The sequence below is a fragment of the Scardinius erythrophthalmus genome, assembly GCF_964197995.2.
Source record: "Scardinius erythrophthalmus genome assembly, chromosome: 4".
In the NCBI taxonomy this organism is placed as follows: domain Eukaryota; kingdom Metazoa; phylum Chordata; class Actinopteri; order Cypriniformes; family Leuciscidae; genus Scardinius; species Scardinius erythrophthalmus.
Genome location: NC_138224.1, coordinates 7,314,508 through 7,339,193, shown reverse-complemented (window position 1 = coordinate 7,339,193; position 24,686 = coordinate 7,314,508). Strand labels below are relative to the sequence as shown.

The window sequence follows — 24,686 nt, the reverse complement described above, 5'->3', positions numbered from 1 at the left end:
AACCCCCTCTTCATTTTCGTCTGTTTACCTCAACTACCCGCGACACTTCTTTAGCTCATGTCTGACCAACATTGCCTCCTGAAGTCTTATCCATTAGCCTCAAACCTTGACAATACCGCCATAACTGATAAAAAGAAATTAAAATATTGAAGCAATAAAATACACACTTTTTGCCTTATATTTATTTATTATATAATGCATTTAGCTGCAAATATTGACGTTTGTTTATTTTGCGGAATCTGTAAAAATATGCTTTTTATCTCCTAAACATGATGCTGTAGTCCTCAGTGTTGTGTGAGTCCACAGCAAAGACGTCTGAAACACTTTCTGTACTGCTGCCGGACCTGGGCAAGAATGAGATGAGATGAGATCAATTTAACCAGTTAACCATGTTTAACTGAAAAGTAGAAAAATAATAATTAAGCACCTTAAGTTCACTTTAACATAAATTAAAATCATGAGAAATAAGAAATGTGATTACTGCTAGTATGAACTAGATAGACATTAATGAACTCATGAACCAAAATGGAATTTGTTTATAACAAACAGGTAAGAAAATTAATACAAGACACTATTGTAAAAGTTCAGGAAGCTATCCTCTGTAAAATGTGCATTGAACAAGCAAACTTTTGGCTTGTACTGCTCAGTTTTATAAATAAATCTTAACTTCTGATTCCTTCTTAACCTCTGTTTTCGTAAGGCCAAACAGAGCGGTTTTGGTTTTGGTTTTGCCTTTGCATCCAAACACACCACGACACGACGACAACACTACAATTCAAAAAGCATCCCCTTCTTTCTTTGCGTTTGCTTTTGGCCAGGCATTATGCTAATGTTTCATATTGTGACGTAGACGTTTGAGGAAGTAATATCCGGACTTCGATCGAGGTGTTTTAGGCAGGTTTCGAGTTCTCTGTTAGATAGAATAAATCTGTTTTGTGAGATACTATGAGCTTTGTAACTTTGCAGATCGTATACATGCACAAAAGAAAAGGAAAACATTAAAAAGCATCAATTGACCCCATTTAGAGAATAGATTTTCGTTTTCAGAAGTAAATGCTGATGCTTTACTTTTCTTCCATATACTGTTTTGGAGACAGAACGTGAAATGTTTTTCCTGTGGAGCAGAATGGTACAGTGGCTGAACTCATTACTGAGGACAAAATAGAAAACAGCTTGAGAAAGCCGGGCCTAAAAGTTTGAAGTATAGTTTTCAAGCTTGGAGACATTCTACTGTATGTCTGTTTTAATTTTTTGACAGTTTGAAGATTCTTGGCTCATTTGAACATTCCATCACAGAAAGGAAATGGAAGAGCAATAGCAACTGTAATAGAGCTTGTAAGTCCCGCCCCTTCCGCTAACCCCGCTGGACCTCTAGGTTGAAAAATCGTCAATGCAAGTGAATGGGAGAAAATAATTATTTTCTGGTCCCATTTGAATTTTGCCATGAATGTGAACATATGTTGTCTGTGAATTTTTTATGTAACTTTTCGTGTAAAGAATGCTACAATTTAGCGTGTAGAAGTTTGATACGGGTAGACTTTGTGTGTGAGCACTTTGTGGACTACAACTCCTCGCTGCTTTCGACGCGTTTAAAACGTCAACACCACTAGCACACGGACACTAGCTCACGGATCCCGCTAAACATGGCTGTGTCTTTGGTGCACTTCACCGCCTTCTTTCAGGGAGAGGACAAAATCGTTGAGGTTGGCGAAAACCACGGGTAAGTCAACTTTATGGGGTGACGTCACATAAGCGACATGTAGTCTTTCTCGTTATGTCTTTTCCACTGCTAGCCGAAGAATCATACCATATACTGTCAAACTTGTAACATGAAAAGTTACATAAAAAATTCACAGACAACATATGTTCACATTCATGGCAAAATTCAAACGGGACCAGAAACTAATTGTTTTCTCCCATTCACTTGCATTGACGATTTTTCAACCTAGAGGTCCAGCGGGGTTTTACGGAAGGGGCGGGACCTACCAGCTCTATACATAGTTCCCACAGGCCAATTAATGTCACGTGACCTCCCCGGAGACGCCATCTTTGAGGGCAAAAGCTGCTGTGTTTACGGGACTCATAAATTTTGGGGCATCTCGCCCGGGGGGCGGGGTTACGTCCTGCGTCACATCTCTCATGCGGGTTCTCGTCGACCAGGGTCAGCGCGCACCACACCGCACACAGGCAGGCACAGAACTAGCTAGCGAACTTAGGTCTTAAATATAATAAGTTATGTTTTTTACAACACGTTTTTTGATGGTGATGTTTAATTTCCGTAGTCTTTGTTTAGTGAACGAAAGCGAAATCAGGAATTGCGGTCTTTCAGTTTGTTTATCGTTACCTAGCTACCAAGGGTTTAAGTTGTACAAGATGTGCTGTAGCCTTAATTAACGTTACAATGGCCAAGTTGCGTTTCATATTAACAGATGAATACACGGGTTTCTTGTATACAAACAATACCTGATGCGCGCGCATCCAGGAGGCAGAAAACCGCTATCTGTTACGCCGAGTTCTGTAAAAGAACATTGTAATTAACGTAGATTTCGCATTGTTTGTAATTTCTTGTTCACTCAATAATAAACTGCAATTTCAGAGTTGGATCTGTTTGTTTGTGTTTCATATTAATATAACATTATGTAAAACGTCCAACTGTTTACGAATCAAAATCCGGACATACTGTGATGTATGTATGAATTATCATGTTAGACTAAGTTAGTAATGTAATTAGGGTGACCACCATCAAACAAACCAAATGTGGGACGATTATAAGTTTGTGTGGGACAATGTGGGACACCAACACCAAACCATAACCTGAAACTGTTATATAATGTTTATCTAGTTTACTAAAAACATTTGTACTCTGCCTTTCAGCTGATAAAAAAATCTTTGTTCTTTAGTTCCTTTCCTTCCAGAAAACACCATTACATCACTATGTAACATAACATGTCTTTATTTTACATGTCATTTAAATTCAACATCACTAAGTCCAAAGGCAGCAGGCATCATGCGCATATATATATATATATATATATATATATATATATATATATATATATATATATTTTTTTAACAGTTCTGACCAACTCCAACTAAAACCCAACAAAATAAACAATGAACAAAATATAAAACATGAAATTAGATCATTAGTCTTATATATTAAGAATATATTACATTTTTTAGAAAGGATGTGATTTAAAACAACCACAGTAGGCAACAAGTTGATAAATTCTGTTAAATTTAAATTTACCAAATTATCAGGAAACACATGGAACGAATACACCGCTCCACATTTTGATTGACAGCCGTCACAACCTACTAGTGACCGTGTTTACTCCTTTCCTTTTAACCATTGGATAGGATTTAAAAAACGGCTGTTGTATTTGTACTTCTGACGAAGCGCTGTTAAATATAGGTGAAAAACTACGCCGCAAAAAGAATAAATAAAACTTACTCTCAGCAATGGTGAGATCTTGCCGGATCCCTACGCAATACATGACGATCTTTGGATTGTGGATGACAAGAAGTGGCCAGCAATTGTATGGCCTTATATATAGCCATAATTATCTTATTCAAGCAAGTGTGTATACAAGAGAAATGATTAAAGCGTACAAATCCCTTGATGCATACAACTACGTGCTATGTGGTCATGTGCAGCTCGTCAAATTATGAATAGAAAGAATATAACATACAACTTCCTCCTTCTGTCCCACTCTTCCATTTGCCTACATTTGGAATTACTTGCAACACGTATAATTTAAATGAGCAGATAAAACACAACAGATAGGCCTGCATGTAAATAAATTACGCAACAACTCCTTGGTATTTTGACTTAGAGACAACACCACCACTATGCTACTAGCCTAAACCCTTTACTCCGGTACGAAGACCGCGGGTCTTTCTGCCTCCTGGATGCGTGCGCAAGCAGTGATGACGTCACCGAGAAATCCATGTATAGGCTTTGCTCAGTTTATTAAATACATCCAACCTGAAATGTCTCTTACAAACTATGAAGGGACAATGAATCAATACCATAGACTGTAAAAAATAGATCAATACACTGACATGGCAATGCTAGACAGATAGCCTACTTTGTTTGCACAGTCCTACCGTGATTTTGTCACTCTTCTCTCCACTCCTAGACCTACGTCTGGTGACAGCGGGGAAACTTTTACCTCGATAAAGTTAGGCCTATTGAATTGCAGAAAAGAAAAGTAAACTTCCAGTAAACTCCAGTTAATCAGTTCATGTTTCTTCTTTAGGTGATTCAAGCAGTAACGACTAATTAGACTCAATACTGCTATTACAGGTGGAATTATGAAATAAACAAGCCTTAATGCAAGATTTTAATCATGTCAATATAAATAGAACTAGAGGTGGGCGATATATCGTTTAGACGATAATATCCAAATTGTTGTCTGGACGATATGCAAAATTGGGATATCGAATATTTCATAATTTGTACAATCCGACCCCCCAAACATGAAAAGAGCTGAAAGAATTTAAAGAGAAAACAAATAACGCACACAATAACCTTCTAAACAATTATATGTAGCGATTTTTAATACTGTAGGGCAGTACTATTCCCGGAAGCACCCTCCGAGTGGCCCAGCCCATGGTCCCGCGTCGTCAAAAACGCATACGTAAATTCGAAATAGTGCGCGCAGAAGCACATGCGCAAAACCGTTTTTAAAATGATATATGAATTATTTTTATTTTATCATATGTCATTTTACAAAAGGACATTTTACAAACCGTTTGCGCATGTGCTCCTGCACGCACTTTTTCAGTCAGAACACAGCAATCAGAGGAGGACGCGCTGAAAACTGTAATGCTGTTCTCTTCCTTCATAACTCGTACTGAGAAGGTTTGAGTTGCAGAGGAATTTGTGACTGTTTCACCTGTTCAACCACATCAAAGTTTCGTAATTAGTAAGTCCGTGCTTTTTCTCTTCTTTTTTTCTTATGTGCTGAAGGGCCGCTGTGCCTTGGTGAAACGCGAAGAGCTCTTTTCCAAAACGCCATAAACCTAAAAAGCTGCCTCAAAGATCCACCAAAAGTAATGATTATGAATATGTAAAATAATGCAATAAGACATTTTAAATTGTTTATTAATTTCTGTGTCGGCTGCAAAGATGAAGTTGACGATAGGCTATGACTCGCGATCTTCGCAGTAGGCCTAGGCTGTGAACGCAACGGAGAAATGCACATTTATTAGGCTACATAGTTTTATTTTGTTTTGGATGGTTTTGTTTAGAACCAGATTTCTGTAAATATATTTCACATTTTTTAGGCCTGTGAGGCGAGTATGGCAACGGTTTGGTTCATGATGATAATCTCCAGTTCAAGCACCGGCGTCTTATGTTGTGATTGCTAGCCTATATTTGTATTTTAATGTAAATCCAGGAAATTGGTTAATGAAAAATTTATTAAAATTAAGATACAATTAATACAAAACGAAATTCGTTTTAAAGAAAGGCTTTGTGCTTTTTGTTTTGAGGTCTCTGTGAAAGTTTGAAAGTCTTTAGTCTTTTTGCCGCTTTCAGAGCACTCGCGTCCATAATGGAGAACTGACACGTAGCCTAATATTGTTTTTTCCTCATAAATGCAAACACGAAAAATAAAAGAGAAAAGACTTGGATTTATATGGATTTATAGCGTTTTGGGGAAAAAATGGATGGATTTATAGCGTTTTGAAAATATATATTTTTTTACTTTGAATTTATCATCAACAATATTGTTGTTTGATTTAATAATCACTGTTGCAAAAGGTGCCTAGTTCCGTTTTTTTTTTTTTTTTTTTTTGTAAGTGGAAAAAGATAGGGGCTTCCTCAGATTCTGTTTAGTTAGCTCCTTTATTGTTTCTTTTATAGCCTACATAGGTAAAATGCAGCAAGTCAAAAGACCAAATGGACCTTCTTTGCCAGTTTGCACACATTTCTTTGAAGGATGGCAAAAATATCGTCTGAATATCGATATTGAGTTATTGGAAAAAAATATCGAGATATTCATTTTTGTCAATATCTCCCACCCCTAAATAGAACATTAAATTAATAAATTAATCAATAAGTCAGGACAGCCCATTCATGCAGGTAGTGAAATAGTTAAATCAAATACAAATACACAGTAAAAAAAATAAGTCGTTGTTAGCCTTAACCCGTTATCAAGTCAATTAAAAAATATATTTAATGGTGTGCATGATGTGTAAATTGTTTGTGTATGGCAGTGTTAATTTTGACAGCAAATTCTGATTTAGTCTTAGTCTTAGTCTTTTGAATAACACACCATTTAGTTTTAGTCACATTTTAGTCACCTGAAATCTTTTAGTCTTAGTCTAGTTTTAGTCGACTAAATATCATAAGAGTTTTAGTCTTAGTCTAGTCTTAAAGTCTTTTAGTCTTAGTCTAGTTTTGTTTTAGTAGAACAAATATTAGCAGATTTTAGTCGACTAAATCTAGTCGACAGTTGACCTGACTAAATGTTTATCAGTCTGTTATGTATTAAGGTTTGAATATGCAATACATACACAGATTTAACGGCTGTAATACAAAACGTATTTTTTTTTATTCTTAATGTTTAGGTAATGTTAATGTAAGCAAATTTTGATTTAAAATATAATGGGTTTAAATTGAAATGCATTCATTTAGAATTTCTCTAAAATTTCCAAACCCATATACTCCCAGAGAAAACATTAACCTGCTAATATGAATGATTTTAAAGTTTGAACGTGCAATACAGATACAGATTTAACTACTGTAACTTAAAAAATGTCCTAAAATTAAATAAAACACTTTTCCTAAACACAGTCTTCTTTTTCAATGAATGATAGCATATGAATTCTTTATAACTTGCATACATCATTCTCTATTCTTTCAAACAGACATATTTATTTGTATGAATTAAATATAATTAATCCTTATTTTAAAGCTATTAACGAGCAGTGAATGCTTTTCTCTTTTTCTTTTGTTGCTTGATCAATATTAAGGACACAGACCGCATTAGGTTTATTACCCACTGTCACTTTAAGACATCGGATCATGTCGAATGACATGCGGATCCAATTGCACTGATGCACATATGATACATTCACAACTGTTTAAGACATAACCCACATTATTTACGTGAATACTCTCCAAAACGGACATTTAGACATAATGTTGTGTGTATCTGTCGATTCAGAAACGAAAGAGAGCTCAATTCCGTACTCGCGCGCTGTATAGCTGTCTATGTGAGTGGCTGCACGCTTCGCGGGTCGGGTGTGTGCGCACAGAAAACCGTACCGAATAGAGCTCTTTTTTTGCGTCGTCACTCTTATTCAGATCTACATGTCTGCTCTACTCATTCTCCCAGACGTTTACATGTTTTAACGTTTGATGAGACATGCAGCGCATGCCAACTCGTGTGCCGCTGGGAAGATCAGCACGTCACAGTACAAATATGCGCATCTACCACAAACGCAGGACATCAGACCGGATCGCTTCCCAAATCGTCACTATCTAACATTTTCGTCTAGTTTTTATTCGTTGACGAAAATGTCAATAGATTTTCGTCATAGTTTTCGTCATTCAAAACTAGTTTTTATTTAGTTATCGTCTCGTTTTCGTCTGTGAAAAAATGTCGTTGACGAAAATAATGACGAAAATTATTCGTCAACGAAATTAACACTGGTGTATGGTGTGTATGTTTTTTTTTTTTTGTAATGCAATGTTTTCAACATAGGGAAATATATACAGCATTTGTCAAAATTTCCCTTAACCTTAACCGACTTGACCTTTTTCAAGTCGAGCCCGAAGCAAACAGCATAAATTTTTATCTGTCGCGAGAGCCGGGATCAAACACGGGTCTCAGGCGCGACAGCCTAAGCTTCTGCCACTGAGCCACAGGGGGCAAACACAATAGTTTTCGGTCAGCGCGAGCATAAGAAAGCATATACGACATTGAGAGCTCTTCGCATAGAATCTATAGAAACTTTGACGGGTGGGTCCCCGCTGGTGCGCGCTGACCCTGGTTGACGAGAACCCGCATGAGAGATGTGACGCAGGACGTAACCCCGCCCCCCGGGCGAGATGCCCCAAAATTTATGAATCCCCTGTGTTTACAATGTTTTACCATACTGTCTATGAGTTTTACAAGCAAATTTCGAATATTTCTTTTCATTTATAATGTTACGAAAATCATAAAGAGACAAAATGACAGAGATTATAAAGAGGCTCTATTAACACAAGACAGAGAGAGGTACAATGCGAAAATTTCAGTCATAAATGGTGTGGATCCGTATGCGCTAACAAAGGAAGCACTGAGCACTGATTATGCAGCTTTGCCTCAGATACAGTATTATCATGTGTACCATTATCTGGTATTGGCTTGGAGTTTTAATACATGTGAGCAATTCCGAGCCTGGAAATATGTGCATGAACATGAATATACACGGTATGAAAATAAATAAAACTCGCGTGCAAATTAATTAATTAATGTAATGCGGAACTACTTTATACGCGAGTTCTTTAGGGACATAATCTGAGATTGCCATGCTGGAATGTGTGTGTGAGAGTGAGAGAGTCGATCGAACAGTGGAAACAATGTTGTTTTTGTATGTTTTTAATATCTCGTCATTTTGTTCATACAGGACGTAATTCAAACTGCAAAGTGTTAACTTATATTTGTGTACACTCGCAATAAAAAACAACAAATTCTTGCGTGTTTTGAGGGAGTTTCTTCCCTGTTTATCCTCGCCAGCCATAACCTCCGTCGTTGTTCTGACAAAAGCTTAGTCTTCTCACATTCATGAAGTCTAATGACGGGTATACTGTAAAATCCAAATTTAACTGAACCTCCGACACGATTTAAACATCCATTGACCCAGCAGGAGATCGCCATTTTCACTTTTTATCACGAAATTAACTCGCTTCAGCTTCTTCTCCTATTGTTCTGCCCACAGAAATGGCGCCGGGTCGGCAATGCCCGTATGTTGTGACGTCATGTGGGAACTATGTATAGTCGTTCATATTCAGTTTTAAAATGGAATATGATAGTAAATTGAGTGATGTCTGACCTCAATATTTAGGATACAATAGATCAGGAAGATGAAGGTTCCCTGCTGGGAGTTTAAGATCAGGAAGAGGATCTCCAGCTCTTTACTGCCATTAATGAAGAAACCCAGAATCCAGGAGCAACCAAGAACCACAAACTGAGCCAGTGTTTTAAATGCCAAAATCCTGCAGAGAAAGAAGAAGTTAACGTGTCACTATTGAATATATATTTATATTTTCTCTGAAGTGTTCAAATCTGAATGTTTGATACTTGGTTTGTTTCATCTGTGAAATTTCTGCGTTCAGATTTTTGAGAGTTGAGTTCAGTCTGATGATAATGCTGATGAAGAGAATCATGTTGAACTGAAAAGTGGAAAAGAAAAAAAAAATCACCTTGTTTTCTCTTTAATATAAAATTAAATCATGTGAAATAAAAAAAAGTGCTTACTGCTAGTATGACACTAACAGGACCCAGAAAACTCCAGATAAATCCTTTATCCATTTTAATCCAACAGCTGTTTAGAGGAAAACACAATTATAATAACTGAATGAATTTAGTTTTGACTATTCAAATATTAATATTTGAATCTCGTCTGTGACGTTCTTACAGCTTGTGTAATAATGTATTTTTATCAGATAGTAGAAATGTCATAAGCTGCTTTATTTTCATTCAAAACAAATTAACTAAAAAATAAACTAGCAACAACAACAACTCACTGTTCGCTGCCGTAGCCTTCCGGAACCAGCCCGACAGACACGCTCACCACAACCAGAGAAACCGTATATCCAATCACACACAGGAATCCATTGCTAAGCACCTCCCTCTTTTTGGATCTGATTCGTGATAGGTTCGTCACACAGATGAAGAGCAGCACAGCTTCAATGAACATCCACACAAAGCCAGAGAGAAAGAGGAAGTGCAGAACACCTGATATCACGGCACACAGCACCTGGAGACCATGAGAGGCGGTTATGATGGTTCTCAGTGAGGGTGTGTAGAGCTGTTGGGCTCTATCATTCTCACCTGATCAGGACGTATGAGGCTCAGGAACTGCTGTGTGAGCAGGAACAGAAGGTGAGCCAACAGTAGAGTTATGCAGATGTTGACTCGAGCCACATTATTCACTCCAGGACTCCACTGACAAAGGGCAAAGGTCAACAGGGCCAAACTGAAGAACACCAGCCCAACGGTCACACACACCAAATTCAACTGCTCCAGCAGTGAGTTGCTCTGAGAAAACATAGCAGAGTATGAGTACCAAATCTGTGCATTTCTTGAATGTTGACCAACTACTATAGATTCCATTTGAATTCTGCTAGTGCGTTTCAATCTTTGAAGGAGGTTTTACTTGTTCTCTTTTAAATGAGAGCGGGTTTAATGGGGATTGCATGATGAGAGCGAATGTCGACAGATGAACACAGGAACACACTGTGAAGCTGCTGTTGGTCTTTAAAACAGAACAACCATCTACAACCCATTCACTGGTTTTCCAGTACACACAGGACAGAGAACCATTGGGGTCGAGCTCCTACAAAAAGAAGAAAGAACATGCAGAAAATATTACAACACTGAATATTAGATGTTGTCAGGGTTGGACGAAAACACATTTCAGTCTCTCACTCTGATGTGTTTGAGGGTGAAGTTGACTGGTTTGGTAAGTTCAGTGTTGGTGGTTTTGGGAAGAGTAGCTAAGATCACAGTGGACATCATCGTTTTATTCGTTTTATTTGGTGTGTTGAAAAAGTCGGGCTTCAGTAGATTCTCCATTTTGTTGTAGCTCAAGAACGCCACAGAAGCTGATCCTGTGTGACAGAAACAGAAGCTTACATGCTACCCTTTGTTAAAACAACTTTAAAAAAAGGTATGACATCTCTTTCTATGTAAAAAAAAAAAAGTTTAATCAAATTAAAACATTTGAATACTGTCATTGTTGTTCCTGGCGATCCCAATGAGATCGATCTCCACAGAAGAATTTGTTGTGTCAAGTCGAGGGATTTTATCTAAGGTGACATTTGGCCCAACCATGAAGACTTGTCCCTCTGATTAAAAACAAACAAGCAGTTATGGGCTATATTAATTTATTTGCTATTTTTTTAATGACAGACCAATTCAGTCATTCAATTTGCACAAATGACAAATAAAATACTGTAGTTGATTATTACCATACACTGCACTGACTTTCTGTTTTGCATCATTTGAGTGTTTGTTAAATGTCTTGTGAATGTTGATTGCAAATATTCACAAAACAAAAAGATTTTTAAGGATTAGTTTTTTGTTAGGACAGTTCTACCAAATGACGGATGAATTTGCACCAAAATACTGACATTTGACTTCGAAAATAAAAGATAATGGCAGTTTTTTTCTGATCTCAGTTAAAACATTGGTAGCTCATACTCAATTATAGTTACTGTAGGTGCATTTATCATTGTTGCTGTCTGCCACCTGTGATCCGCCACTGCTCTCTGCTCATACACTGTGAAGTCCCTGACATCATATATAATCTCAGTTTCATCAATAACTGTTTCTCCACTCACCTACAGCAGCAAGAATAAAACTGACATTGTCACTTGTGTTTGTCGGCTTCACCAATGTAGATACGAGTTTCTCACTGATTTTTAACATACGGTTTCCAGAGGAGGCTAGTTCAGTTTGGTTGGCTGATGATGATGATGTCTCTAAAATGTTCTCTGATGCATTGAAGGCCATAGTCAAAATGTTGGTCACAACCTAATTGATTGATCAGATAAATACAATTACTATAAATGTCAAGAGAGTCAGTAAGACATAACATCTCGGTAACATATGGTAACCCTTGTTCCCCGAGGAGGGAGCGGAGAAGGAAGTCAAGACTGACAAATGGGGATCACTTGCGAGCCTATCTACTTCGAGTGAAACTAAACGAGCCAATGCACATTGGCATGCAATAATTACACCAGCTGCTGTGCATCGCGGTGCAAGCATATAATGAGCAGAGGGTGCGTCGCACCTTGTTTTTCCGCTTAGGAGCTGGACCTGTGACTCGGCCGTACAGCAGAAGCTCAGCAACTGTGGTGAGGGGACTTACGTCTCCATTCCCTCCTTGGGGAACAAGGGTTACCATATGTAACCGAGATGTTCCCCTTTGTCAGTCACTACTATGTAAGTCAACACTGACGAATGGGGATATCTACCAAAACGCCACGGCTGCTGGCCCTTCCAGCGCTCCACTTGAGCCTTTAGGACTGACCGCAGTGTTGGGCAGAAAGTAGGAGCTCTAAGCAGAGAAGGTCAGTCACACGAAGAACGGGTCCTTTGCGCTACTGGCCACTGGGGGTGAGTAAACGGGAAGATATCGGCTCTACACGGAGGCTATAGAATCTAGCAAACTTGTTAGGTGTAGCCCAGCCCGCAGCTCTACATATATCAGTCAGCGAGGCACATTGAGCCAGCGCCCAGGAGGAAGCAACACTTCTAGTTGAGTGTGCTCGCAACCAGAATGGGCAAGGCACGACTTGGGCTTCGTAAACCAAGGCGATGGCATCCACTATCCAGTGGGCCATCCTCTGCTCAGAGCCAGCCTTTCCTTTCTGTGGATTCAGTCTCCTCGCTCCCTTCAGGAATCTGACGATCAGGTCATGCTTTCCCAGTGACTTACCTTCAACTGCATCATGATGTGTGGCGATAGCGGCAACATACACTTTGAGGGTGGAGGGAGACAGTCTTCACTCCAACTCATCTTGCAGGAAAGAAAGCATGACTCTGGCCGGACATCTTCGGGGGTCTTCCCGGTGGGAACAGGTTCCACTTCAGAGCATAGAGTCGACTCGTTTAGGGGGCTCTAGCAGAAGTGATGGTGTCAACCACCGCCTGGGGTAGGTCATCTAGAACCTCCGCGTCCCATCCAGGGACCAGACATGGAGTTTCCAGAGGTCTGGACACGGGTGACATAGAGTGTCCCGTCTCTGAGAAAGCAGGTCCTTCCTCAGAGGAATGGGCCAAGTAGGTGCTGTCGCGAGGAGCATGAGTTCTGGGAACTAACAAGACCTGCTCCTTGTCCTCCCTGACTTTGCACAGTGTCTGTGCGAGAAGGCTCACTAGGGAAACACATACTTGCGCAGGCCACGGGGCCAGCTGTGTGCCAGTGCATCTGTGCCGAGGGTTGCCTCGGTCAGGGAGTAAAACATCTGGCAATGTTTTACTACTTCTGACTTCTGACTCATCTACTTCTGACTCCATAGGAGAAGATGTCGGCGGGATGTACGGCGGGAGCATAGACCACCTTGGCGGGCGATGTACGCAATGGGCGCAGTGTTGTCCGTACGGACCAGTACGTGCTTGCCATGTAGTGGCCCTTTAGGGCGGCCCAGCGCAAGACAGGCCGTGTTAGCTCTTTCAGAACTGCTCTGAGGTGCTGAAATGCACAAGGAGATAGCCGCGGCTAAACACCAGGAATGCAACCTAGTGTGAGCACTCACTTTCAACGTCACGCCCACCGAACACGCCCACCGTAGATAGGCTCGCAAGCGATCCCCATTCGTCAGTCTTGACTTATGTAGTAGTGACTGACGAAAGGGAACTGCCAATCAATCGACACATATTTGATTATTGTATTCTTTTTTCTATTTAAGACTTACAGTCACAGAAAGCCCTTGCCCTTCCGCTGTAATGTGCTCTATCTGCTCAAGAAGATTTTGAAAACATCCACCAGAGGTCTGACCCTGAAATCACAATTGAGCTTTAAACTGTATAAAACCGACTCTGTGATTTTAATCATGTTTTGCAAACAAAATGTACTTTGTGCACAGAACTATCAACAATAAATAGAATATCACATATTTTAAATATATCCACAATGCAGAAACTCAACTTACATCACATAGAGTTCTATTTAAACCTGCAATGATAGAAATCAGCATGAAGACAATTACAAAGCAGAATTGCAAATGACAATTCAATAGGGTCAGACAAAACTATGGAAAATAAACAATATCAGAAAGTTCTCATATCCATTTGTACCATGTTTTAGTCATTTTGAACATTCTGTTAAGATCACAGTATGTGAGTCAAAGTCAGTGTTTTCTCTCTTACTTAAATATTGTTATGATGTTACTTCATTAGGAAGTGGCCCATAAAGCAACTAGGCCTACATGTCAGCAAGAATTCAGCGGGGCTATATGTAGAATAAAACCCTTGTTAATAGCGACACCGGTGGCCGTTAAGTGAACTGCAGCTAGCAACTTTTTGCTTGTGCTTGCACTTCATGCACAAGAGACTGAACATGATTCAAGGCCTTGATATCCTAAGTTTTTTCATTCTTTGCTTAGAACTAAAAAGAAGTTGAAAATATATTTGCAGCAATATACTGTTAACGAACATTCTGACGCCGTCCACCCTGCTGAGAGCAACATTTAGATGAATACGTAAACGTGCTGCGCGATTTCCTCTAAATAACAAAATAAACACTACAAAAATGACAGCGGTGAGAAAACAGCATTTAAGAAAGCATCTGATCATAGTGATGTGGAGATGTTTGCACAATCTCTGCAATTCACCAGCATCATGACGGCAGATGAGGTAACTAAAATTACACTGTTATGATAGTTTGAATATAAAGTATTTTTGACACTATAGGCTATATATCTGACAATGACAGACTATAGTTTGAATTAATCCTTTTTCTTTGCATGACATATTGACATTACACTTACAGTAAATGACAAATTCTGGCATTATATTGAACATTACATAAGCATTAGTTTCATGCCATAAAAGGGAAAAGAGGCTCTTGAGAGCGCATGTGAACGTCACATCCTTTTGATTTTCCCAGCAGAAACGTCACAAGCGCTTCACATAAAAATCAGTCTACACGCTGTAATTTTGTTATTTGAAATAATATATTGTTTTTTGCCGTTGTTTTGTTACAATCTGTTCACACATTGGAGACAAAAAAAGAGCTTAATACATAAATATGCGTACATATAGCATATTTAAACACAGTTTAGATTAATAGCAATCAGAATGAAAAAAGCAATGCTTAAAAAATAAACTAATGTGGCAATGAGTGTGGTTGGCTGTAGAGGAGCCGGAGGGATCAGACTACATTACCAGCTGAGGTTGTCTCTGGTCTGACTGTTGTATCGGTGCTGCTGATGTCAGTAACAGCTGGTAAATAACAATGAATCAACAAACAAATAAATAATACTGAAGCATACAAAGGGCACATGTGAATATATTTACCAGCACAGTATATAAAACAATGGCCACTGTGCCTTATCAAGCCTTACAGATAAAAATTCCTGAGTCAGTGGGGCGAAATCTGACAAATCCACTGCTTGGGCACCAAATAATTCTGACAAAATTAAACAGCCAGTTCCAGTACTTCATGCTAAGACCCCATTACATTAAGTAACTTGATAAATGCAGATGAGTCTTTTAATAAAAATAATAAATACTATTAAGCCGAAATGAATGTGTAAAGCTGCTCATTCTCTTGCCGTTTCCTATCACTGTGCAGGAACTATTTTTCTGGAGGAAGGATGGACTTTAAAAAAGTAACATATTAATGCATAAATGTTTAGCTTCTAAATTTGTATTGAGTGTTAGCCATTTTATAAAAGCAATAAGAAACTTGAGGCGTGCTGTATTATGATTACAGTCACGGCTGAAGGGCGATGTTAGGCACTACATGAAGCACAGTGCCTGCTTGACCCCTTCAGCCACGACTGTATTCACAGTACAGCACAGCCTTTCGTACCTTATTGCTTACATGAAACATTATTTAAAGGTAAAGAATGTAGTTTCTGCAACACTAGTGGAGCCTAGGCACCTAGTGGAATTGCAAACATCTCTTTCACAGGTTGCACCTCCACCAACTCAAACATCACAATCACAGCTTTTATGAGTGCTTGTGAATTCATGTCATGACAGGTAAATATAGGCTACTTTAAATAAAGGGTTCAACTTTTAGCTTTTCAGGTTTTACTTTTAGCTGTGTTGCTATGTGTCATGAGTAAGCAATTGAGAAGAATAACACTCTGTCTACAGCGAACATGAGTGTCTTTCTTATAATAAACCCATCCACTGGGCACATTTTTTTACATGAAGCGCCACAACTGTTTGAGGCTGTCTACACCGGACACATCAAAGTAAACCTTATAAACTGATGCAGTTGCCTTTCTGAACGGGTGCATTGTAGTGTCCAATTTAGCGAGTAATATTGCAATGTCCCATTTGCTTTGACGTGTTCATGACTCGTTTAATCTTTGAAAGTCTAGATGCAGCAAAATTTGGCTTGCGGTCTTATACCCGAAACTGAATGTCTTTTCTCATGTAACACGTCAGCCATGGTCCCGCCCTCTGCCTTAGCCTGTTACAATATACACCCCCCCCCCCCCAAACTCTCGCTATAGGTAGAGCTAGAAAGTTATTGACGGACCTGAGCGGACTGCTCTCAATGTTTTGATGGTGCCTAGGGGACTCAATGTTTACACTTTTGGGGGAGATAAACCCATGAATGGCATTCTCTAATTGTAGTCAATGAACAATAAACTGGGTTAGAAGAATGTATTTTTACATTAAAAAAAATCTTACATACTTCACCAATATTTTGACTCACATTGGCAGATGACTCCAGCATCTTGTTGATGGCTACAGTTGTTTACTCCCCATCCATTTGATGAACAGTTTTTCAGTGTGGATTCATTCCCAGCACATTTAACATCATCCATCCATATCTGTCCTGATCCTTGTCCAAAATAAGGACCTCTTTTAGCCTCTATCACACTCCCACAGTCCATCTCTCTACACACCACTGCAGCATCTGACAGATCCCAGTAATCATCACACACTGTTCCCCACTGTCTATTGTGGAAAACCTCCACTCGTCCAGAACAGGAGTGACTGCCATTCACCAACCTTACAGCTATTATCCACACAAATAATATAAAGACACAAGTAAGTTGTTTTTTTCCCCCGCACATATTTGTTTGCATTCTTTTATTTGAAAAAGAGCAATGACATATGGCATTCGAAAGAAAAAGACCTTTAGGATTTCTTCTATTTAACTCTCTTGGGTCAATTCTTTAAAAAGGAAATGTACAATATTAAATTTGTGCTGCCTTCAACTATAAATGTTTTTAACTCACAGTTGCAGATGACTCCAGCATCTTCATGATGTCCACAGTTGTGTCTTCCCCATCCACGTGTACTACAGTTCTTTAGTGAAGTCTCAGTGCCAGTGCAGTTTACATCATCCATCCATATCTGTCCTGATCCTTGTCCAAAATAAGCTTTACTCTTTGCCTCTATCACATCCCCACAGTCCATCTGTCTACACACCACTGCAGCATCTGACAGATCCCAGCCATTATCACACACTGTTCCCCATGTTCCATTATAGAGAACCTCCACTCGTCCAGAACAGGAGTGACTGCCATTCACCAACCTTACAGCAACTATCCACACAAATAATATAAAGACACAAGTAAGTTTTTGTTTTTCCCGCACATATTTGTTTGCATTCTTTTATTTGAAAAAGAGCAATGAAATATGGCATTCGAAAGAAAAAAGACCTTTAGGATTTCTTCTATTTAACTCTCTTGGGTCATTTCTTTAAAAAAAATTTTTTTTTTTAAAAAAAGTACAATATTACATTTGTGCTGCCTTCAACTATAAATGTTTTTAACTCACAGTTGCAGATGACTCCAGCATCTTCATGATGTCCACAGTTGTGTATTCCCCATCCACTTGTCCTACAGGTCTTTAGTGAAGTCTCAGTGCCAATGCAGTTTACATCATCCATCCATATCTGTCCTGATCCTTGTCCAAAATAAGCAACACTCTTTGCCTCTATCACACTCCCACAGCCCATCTCTCTACACACCACTGCAGCATCTGACAGATCCCAGCCATCATCACACACTGTTCCCCATATTCCATTATAGAGAACCTCCACTCGTCCAGAACAGATGTCTCCATTCACTAGTCTGATGTCACTGCCGATAGTGACAGTTGTGCAGCCTGTACATGTTAGAATTACAGATGCAGATTATTTTGTCTATTAGCTCTTAATGAGGCTATGTTTTTAGTATTTTTGATGTCAGTTTGTTGGTCTCCTTACCCAGAAGCAGAAAGAGTTGCACAGACCACAACATATTGGCTGTAAATATATTTCACATTAGATAATGTGGTTCTTAAATATCAGCAATAATGAATGAAATCATGAAAGAATCGGAATGTTTAAGAATCTAGTAATACTATAAATAATAATAATAATGTATCACACAAATGCAATGTTAACAGTTAAATTTATTAGTTACACTTTATTTTAAAGTGCCCTTGTTACAGTGTAATTATTCATTTAAGTACTGAGAAATATTAATTAACAACATGTATTTACTTGATGGTTAAGATTAGGGTTTGGTTTAGGGTTAGTTTATTATGCATAATTTACTGTTATTACTGGAGCAATCACATGTAACCTGTAACAAAGAGACTGTAAAATATAGTGTTACCAATCTATTTTTTTTTATTTCATGATGGACAGTAATTTTTTAAAATTACTCTAAAACATTAAAAGTTTCAGTGTACATGTAAGACAAAAAATATTGAAACAGCCCATCACATGAATGCAAAAGCACATGAAAAACACTGATGATAAAGTAGTACCTGGTTAGATGGCCGTCTGTGATCTTCCTCTTTATCTAGGATTGAGTTAGTCTGTTTGAAAAGTGAAGATGATGTGTGACAGTTGTACTGACTGCGTTCTGTCATCCAAACAGATTCATATAAATTTGAATTTACTATGTGCATTTTTTCTGCATATGTAATATGCAAATAGCCCATAAGGAAACTGTATGTAATTTGTTTAAGAAAAACACAGGGATGTAATATGAGCTTAATAAGTTACAGACTCTCTTAACTTTTTGGCTTGCTCTGTGAGCGTGGTTTTAACCAAGCGTTTTTAAGAATTTTCCATGCCTGAAATGTGAAGGAACTGTTTTTATTGCATCTAATAGGTAAACTTATTCCAGTTCAGTACTTTGTCTCATGCATATGAACTTCTCTGGTATGATGGGTTGACAAGGGTGTCCATGGAAATACAAACAAATATAGAAGTTGTCCAAAACAAATTTCCATATGCTTTGTATGTCTTTGTAAAGGAAATACCATGAAACTAACCCATCAAAAGGATATCATCAAGATATTTGATATTTGAATACTGATAGATCTCCTCTTCACAGCTATTTAAGAAAGGGAATTTACAAAGGAGAGCTTTCCAATAATTCCCACACGTTTGAGTGGATTTGCATTGAAATAAAACAACACATATGTTGTTATTACATCCAACAGTGCATGTTTCTGCAGTGTATTGCAGATGAGAAATTCACTCCTGGTTTCATGGCTAATTGAATCAACCACCTCCTGAGCATTTAATAGGGTTGTGTTCTCAGTGACTCTGAAAAGATGGACTGTTGTACAGTAAGAGCTTTCTTTCTTATGCTCATCATTGTCATGTAATGTCATCTGAAGGGAGGAGCCAAGAAGGCAGATGATTCCACATAGAAATACAATCACCTGGAAACATCCTCAACTTGATCTCACACCATCACGGAGACGAAGACGCTTCCGAAAGGTCTGACAATTTAACAGGTTAAAGACATCTAATAATCATTGCCTTTTTATTAGATACTGACAATTTGTGTAATTAAAGTTGATTTTATGTGCTTCAAATGTTTACCAAAACGCTTTCCCTCAATCTTTTTTTGTAATACTAAATTATTCAACTGGCTATACATTGAATCCGCTATTAAGATGCTAAATAAAATAGGTTTGATTCTTAAAAAATAAATGTTATGATGATGGTAGTGTTATAATCTAGGATTTAGCAAACATTTTTGTGGCAGAAACTACTTTTAAACAATAGAACAGACTTTTTCCTGTTTATTTGGCAAAACAGTCAAATTAATAATTTTGTATTTATTTCAGGCACAATGTTAAATTGCTTGTGGCTCCTTCTCATGCTAGGTATGAAGAAACATGCAGACATAAACATTGCTCTCTGTATGAAGTTAAAACAATTAGATTTTTTGAAGTTGTCAAAAAAATATTCTTTCTACTTCAAAACTTTTATATGTAATTCATTGTGAAATTTACTAGTAACGTCTAAGTGAATTGTTTCTACACCACATTTTTTTTCAAGGTACTCTTGAAAGATTACAATTATTGTTAAGACGTATGTTATGGGTTTTTGTCATACATTTTATAATTCATCCAGATTTCGGAAACGGACCTCCAGTCGAAGCTTTTCTGAGGTTGATGAATGGTATCGGCTTTTGTTCTGGACGAGTGGAGGTTCTCTATAATGGAATATGGGGAACAGTGTGTGATGATTACTGGGATCTGTCAGATGCTACAGTGGTGTGTAGAGAGATGGGCTGTGGGAGTGTGATAGAGGCAAAGAGTGTTGCTTATTTCGGACAAGGATCAGGACAGATATGGATGGATGATGTAAATTGTGCTGGCACCGAGTCCTCGCTAGAGAACTGTTGGACAAATGGATGGGGAATACACAACTGTGGACATTCTGAAGACGCTGGAGTCATCTGTGAAGGTGGATGAAAGCTACGGAAATATTGCATTTACTGAATAAAAATAAACATTTCTGATCCCTTTACTCTTTTTTTTATGTTAGCCTTTATTAGGTTGGTAAATGGCACTGACTCTTGTTCTGGACGAGTGGAGGTTCTCTATAATGGAACATGGGGAACAGTGTGTGATGATTACTGGGATCTGTCAGATGCTGCAGTGGTGTGTAGAGAGATGGACTGTGGGAGTGTGATAGAGGCAAAGAGTGCTGCTTATTTTGGACAAGGATCAGGACCTGTATGAATGGGTGCTGCACAATGTACTGGGATTGAGGCCTCATTGATGAACTGTACATCAACAAAATGGGGAATACAGAGCTGTGAACATTTAAAAGATGCTGGAGCCACTTGTAATAGTGAGTAAAAAGTTCTCTGATACATTTTTCATATTGCTTTGAAGCCAGTAATGTCATTACTCATTATTTACTCATCGAGTAAGGACTTTAATGTCATCCTAAAACAGTATACTGTTGTTTTTTATGTTGAACATAAATTAGTCTTTTCCAACAGCAGTTCAAGATCAGAGAAGGTCCAAAAAAAATTGGCAGACATTTTTACTGTAACAAATGTATTGCACATTTTTTGTTAATATTAGTTAATGCATTAGCTAATATTAACTAATGGGACCGTATTGGAAAGTGTTACCATTGCATGCCATCTCAATGCCAAGTCAATGAACTTTGGTTAGGCAAAAATGGGGAACCATTCTTGTTCTTAGAAAAAACTTAATAGGCTATTATAATTAGCCTATTATTATGTATAATAATAGTAATACAACATAACAACTGTAGGCCTATATGAAGAGTTCAGATGCAAAAGCCTCTAAGTGCCATCTGAAATGTTCTTCTAGAATGATCATTTTTATCAAGCTCGTATATTTAAGTTCAGTAACACTTAAATGGCAATGAAAATGACCTATTGTCATTTAAGTGAAATTACTGAACTTAAATATGCGGGCTTGATAAAAATGACCATTCTAGAAGAAATTTTCAGATGGCACTTAGAGGCTTTTGCATCTGAACTCTTCATATGCCTATTATCACGACAAATCTTAAAATATTATTTTTCTTCTACAATATATATATATATATATATATATATACAGTACTTTCAAAAAGTCATCTTAACCAAATTATGCTATTTACATAAAAAATCAAACTGCTCAAGATTTATTTTGAAATAAAGGTTTATTAGCTTTCATCTCAATATAAACTATTACAATTGTATGAAAATATTCATAATGCAAGTCGCAAATGCAGACATTTTGTAATGCAAATAATTTGTTACCACCAGTTAATAGTACAAATAGTACAATAGTACAGATCAAAAATCTTTAGAGAAACATTTCAAAACCATTATTTAAATAGTTATGAATTCTGCATGACACTAACATCTAACTGCAATTAAATACATTTAAATGAGTAACAAAGGAAAAGAAAAACATTTTGAAAGAAATAAGCACAATCTCAAATAATAAAACTTATGGGCACACAGAACTAACTTTTACTTTAATAAAATGATATAGATCATAAACTATAAACTATGACAAAACAAAGAAAGAAGATTCACATTTTCTCGTAGATTCAAATATATATTTAGGCAGCTATCATTACATGCATTATTAAAGATTTAAGAGATAATACAAACAGAGAAATGCATTATTTTGTAATGCAAATGTAAGTCCACACCACCAAACAGGCCTGCATATTAATATAATTTGTTTAAAATCAAAACGAAATTTGCTTAAAGCATCATGACTGTGATCATCAGCAAACAACTCCAGACTTGGAAACAGCTCCACCTAGTGTTTCATCCCTGATGAGACATGACAAAAGAGAGTTATTTTAGGCTCCATTCACTCTGAAAGACACTTGTAGAATTTAACCTGTATTGAGCATTCAGTTAAAGATGAACACAACATAAAATATGAAAACTGTTCACACAGCTATTTATGATCAAAAGCACAATAATGCATGCATGAAGTGAAAAAGCCAATAACACACTGACCTGACAAATAAAAGGAAGTTGCTCATGGCAGCAAGCATCCACCCATCCAAACATGTTCTGTTTGTCTGTTAGAAGTTTTCCACAAAACCTGCTCCCTAGGTCCACTGGAAAGGTTTGATGCCATGATGCATAGTCCACATATGGCCCACCGGTCCACAGCCAGGGCGAACAAGTAAAGAGCATACTCCGTTCAAGCCCGATCCACACTCCATTGGGGATGTCTTTACCCTGCAGCATCTGTGTGATGTACTCTTGTGCTGTGGCGTTTAAAATGTGCACCAAAGTCTGGTGGTGAATTCTGCAGTATCCTAGTGCGTCAATCCAGCTTTTTGACTCACTGACATAGGTAAAGTGATCTGAAATAGACATGAAACTGAATCTCTGCCATTTTATTATGATATTATATAAGGAAATATTAATATTTAGTTATTTTCTAATTATTTAGCCTAATATATTTGTTTCCAGGCCTTGACATTAACTTTTTTGTTCACCAGCCACTGTGGCAAATGGTTTTCCAAAATTACTAGCCACTCAACATTTTCACTGGCCACAATTTTGACATCAATATACCATGTGGGAAAACTGCCACATAGATATTTTTAATATTATCTCATAATTGGGCAGTACGTATATTAGGCTGCTGTCACTTTAAGACCTGATGCACGAATCCATTATACTGTTACACGTGTGTTTTCTTTCTCAACTGTCTACATTCACTTAACATAACTGACTGTGATTTTGTGAATACTCGCCAAGAAGGCATTTTGACATTATTTTGTGTGTATTTGACTGTTTAAGCGCAATAAACTTAGTTTACTGAGAGGCGGCTTTATGTGCGCAAACTTTAGGTGTGAGCACAAAATCTGCTGGAGTGAGTACAGTTATGTGCAGAAATTCAAGCCCTGTAACACCAACAATATTCATCCGGAGCAAATTAAACGTGTGAGTGAAGGGAGTCAGGTTTGTGTGTCAATATTGGTATTGTATATCTATTCTGCGGAAAATGAGTATATGCATTTCAGATATTTCAGTATTGATTATGTATTGAAAAATCTATATTTTTGACAACACTACATTGCACTTAGTTTATTATTTCAGATGCCTTTTTAAAAGACTACAAATTACAATTGAAAAATGTACATATTATATATATAATTCAACCCGCCATATAGTGGCTAGTAGGAGTGACGTGTTATACGCCACTGCTGAAATCCACACGCATTTGCCAGGTTGGTGGGTGTTAAAGTCAAGCTCTGTTTGTTTCTATAGTAACTGCTTAGTTTAACACACGTCTCAAATATGGTAAAAACACGTTGCAAGATGTTTAAAAATCGCAAGAAAAATGTTGAAAAGTTTGCACATTGTTCAAAAGAGGTAAATTTTCACGTACAAGAGACGAAAGAGTTGTTTCTTAGAGAACTGGTGGTAGAAACAGCAGCTGCAGACTTCACTTCTGTTGTTGAGTTCAACTCTGTTGTTGAGTTCAACTCTGTTGTTGACTTCACTTCTGTTGTTGACTTCACTTCTGTTGTTGAGTTCAACACTGTTGTTGAGTTCAACTCTGTTGTTGACTTCACTTCTGTTGTTGAGTTCACTTCTGTTGTTGAGTTCAACTCTGTTGTTGAGTTCAACTCTGTTGTTGAGTTCAACTCTGTTGTTGACTTCACTTCTGTTGTTGAGTTCAACTCTGTTGTTGAGTTCAACTCTGTTGTTGAGTTCAACTCTGTTGTTGACTTCACTTCTGTTGTTGACTTCACTTCTGTTGTTGAGTTCAACACTGTTGTTGAGTTCAACTCTGTTGTTGACTTCACTTCTGTTGTTGAGTTCAACTCTGTTGTTGAGTTCAACTCTGTTGTTGACTTCACTTCTGTTGTTGAGTTCAACTCTGTTGTTGAGTTCAACTCTGTTGTTGACTTCACTTTTGTTGTTGAGTTCAACACTGTTGTTGAGTTCAACTCTGTTGTTGACTTCACTTCTGTTGTTGAGTTCACTTCTGTTGTTGAGTTCAACTCTGTTGTTGAGTTCA

General features: G+C 37.8%; 2 protein-coding genes across 2 annotated transcripts; both read right to left on the bottom strand.

The window, feature by feature from the left end:
- Nucleotides 1-284: 284 nt before the first annotated feature.
- LOC308689038 (adhesion G protein-coupled receptor E3-like) lies at nt 285-12,568 on the bottom strand (the record flags this gene model as incomplete). The annotated part of the gene is made up of 13 exons (XM_081362592.1): nt 285-344; nt 9,052-9,214; nt 9,300-9,391; nt 9,477-9,543; nt 9,746-9,978; nt 10,053-10,259; nt 10,378-10,557; nt 10,650-10,831; nt 10,952-11,068; nt 11,564-11,756; nt 12,016-12,107; nt 12,200-12,282; nt 12,396-12,568. The coding sequence occupies 13 exons, from the start codon at nt 12,566-12,568 to the stop codon at nt 285-287; spliced, it is 1,842 nt and encodes a 613-aa protein (XP_081218718.1).
- A 1,065-nt stretch (nt 12,569-13,633) lies between these two features.
- On the bottom strand, nt 13,634-18,160 carry LOC308689037 (scavenger receptor cysteine-rich domain-containing protein DMBT1-like; the record flags this gene model as incomplete). Its single annotated transcript, XM_081362591.1, has 5 exons — nt 13,634-15,170; nt 16,624-16,929; nt 17,153-17,461; nt 17,697-18,026; nt 18,127-18,160. The coding sequence occupies 5 exons, from the start codon at nt 18,158-18,160 to the stop codon at nt 15,100-15,102; spliced, it is 1,050 nt and encodes a 349-aa protein (XP_081218717.1). The 3' UTR covers nt 13,634-15,099.
- Nucleotides 18,161-24,686: the final 6,526 nt, after the last annotated feature.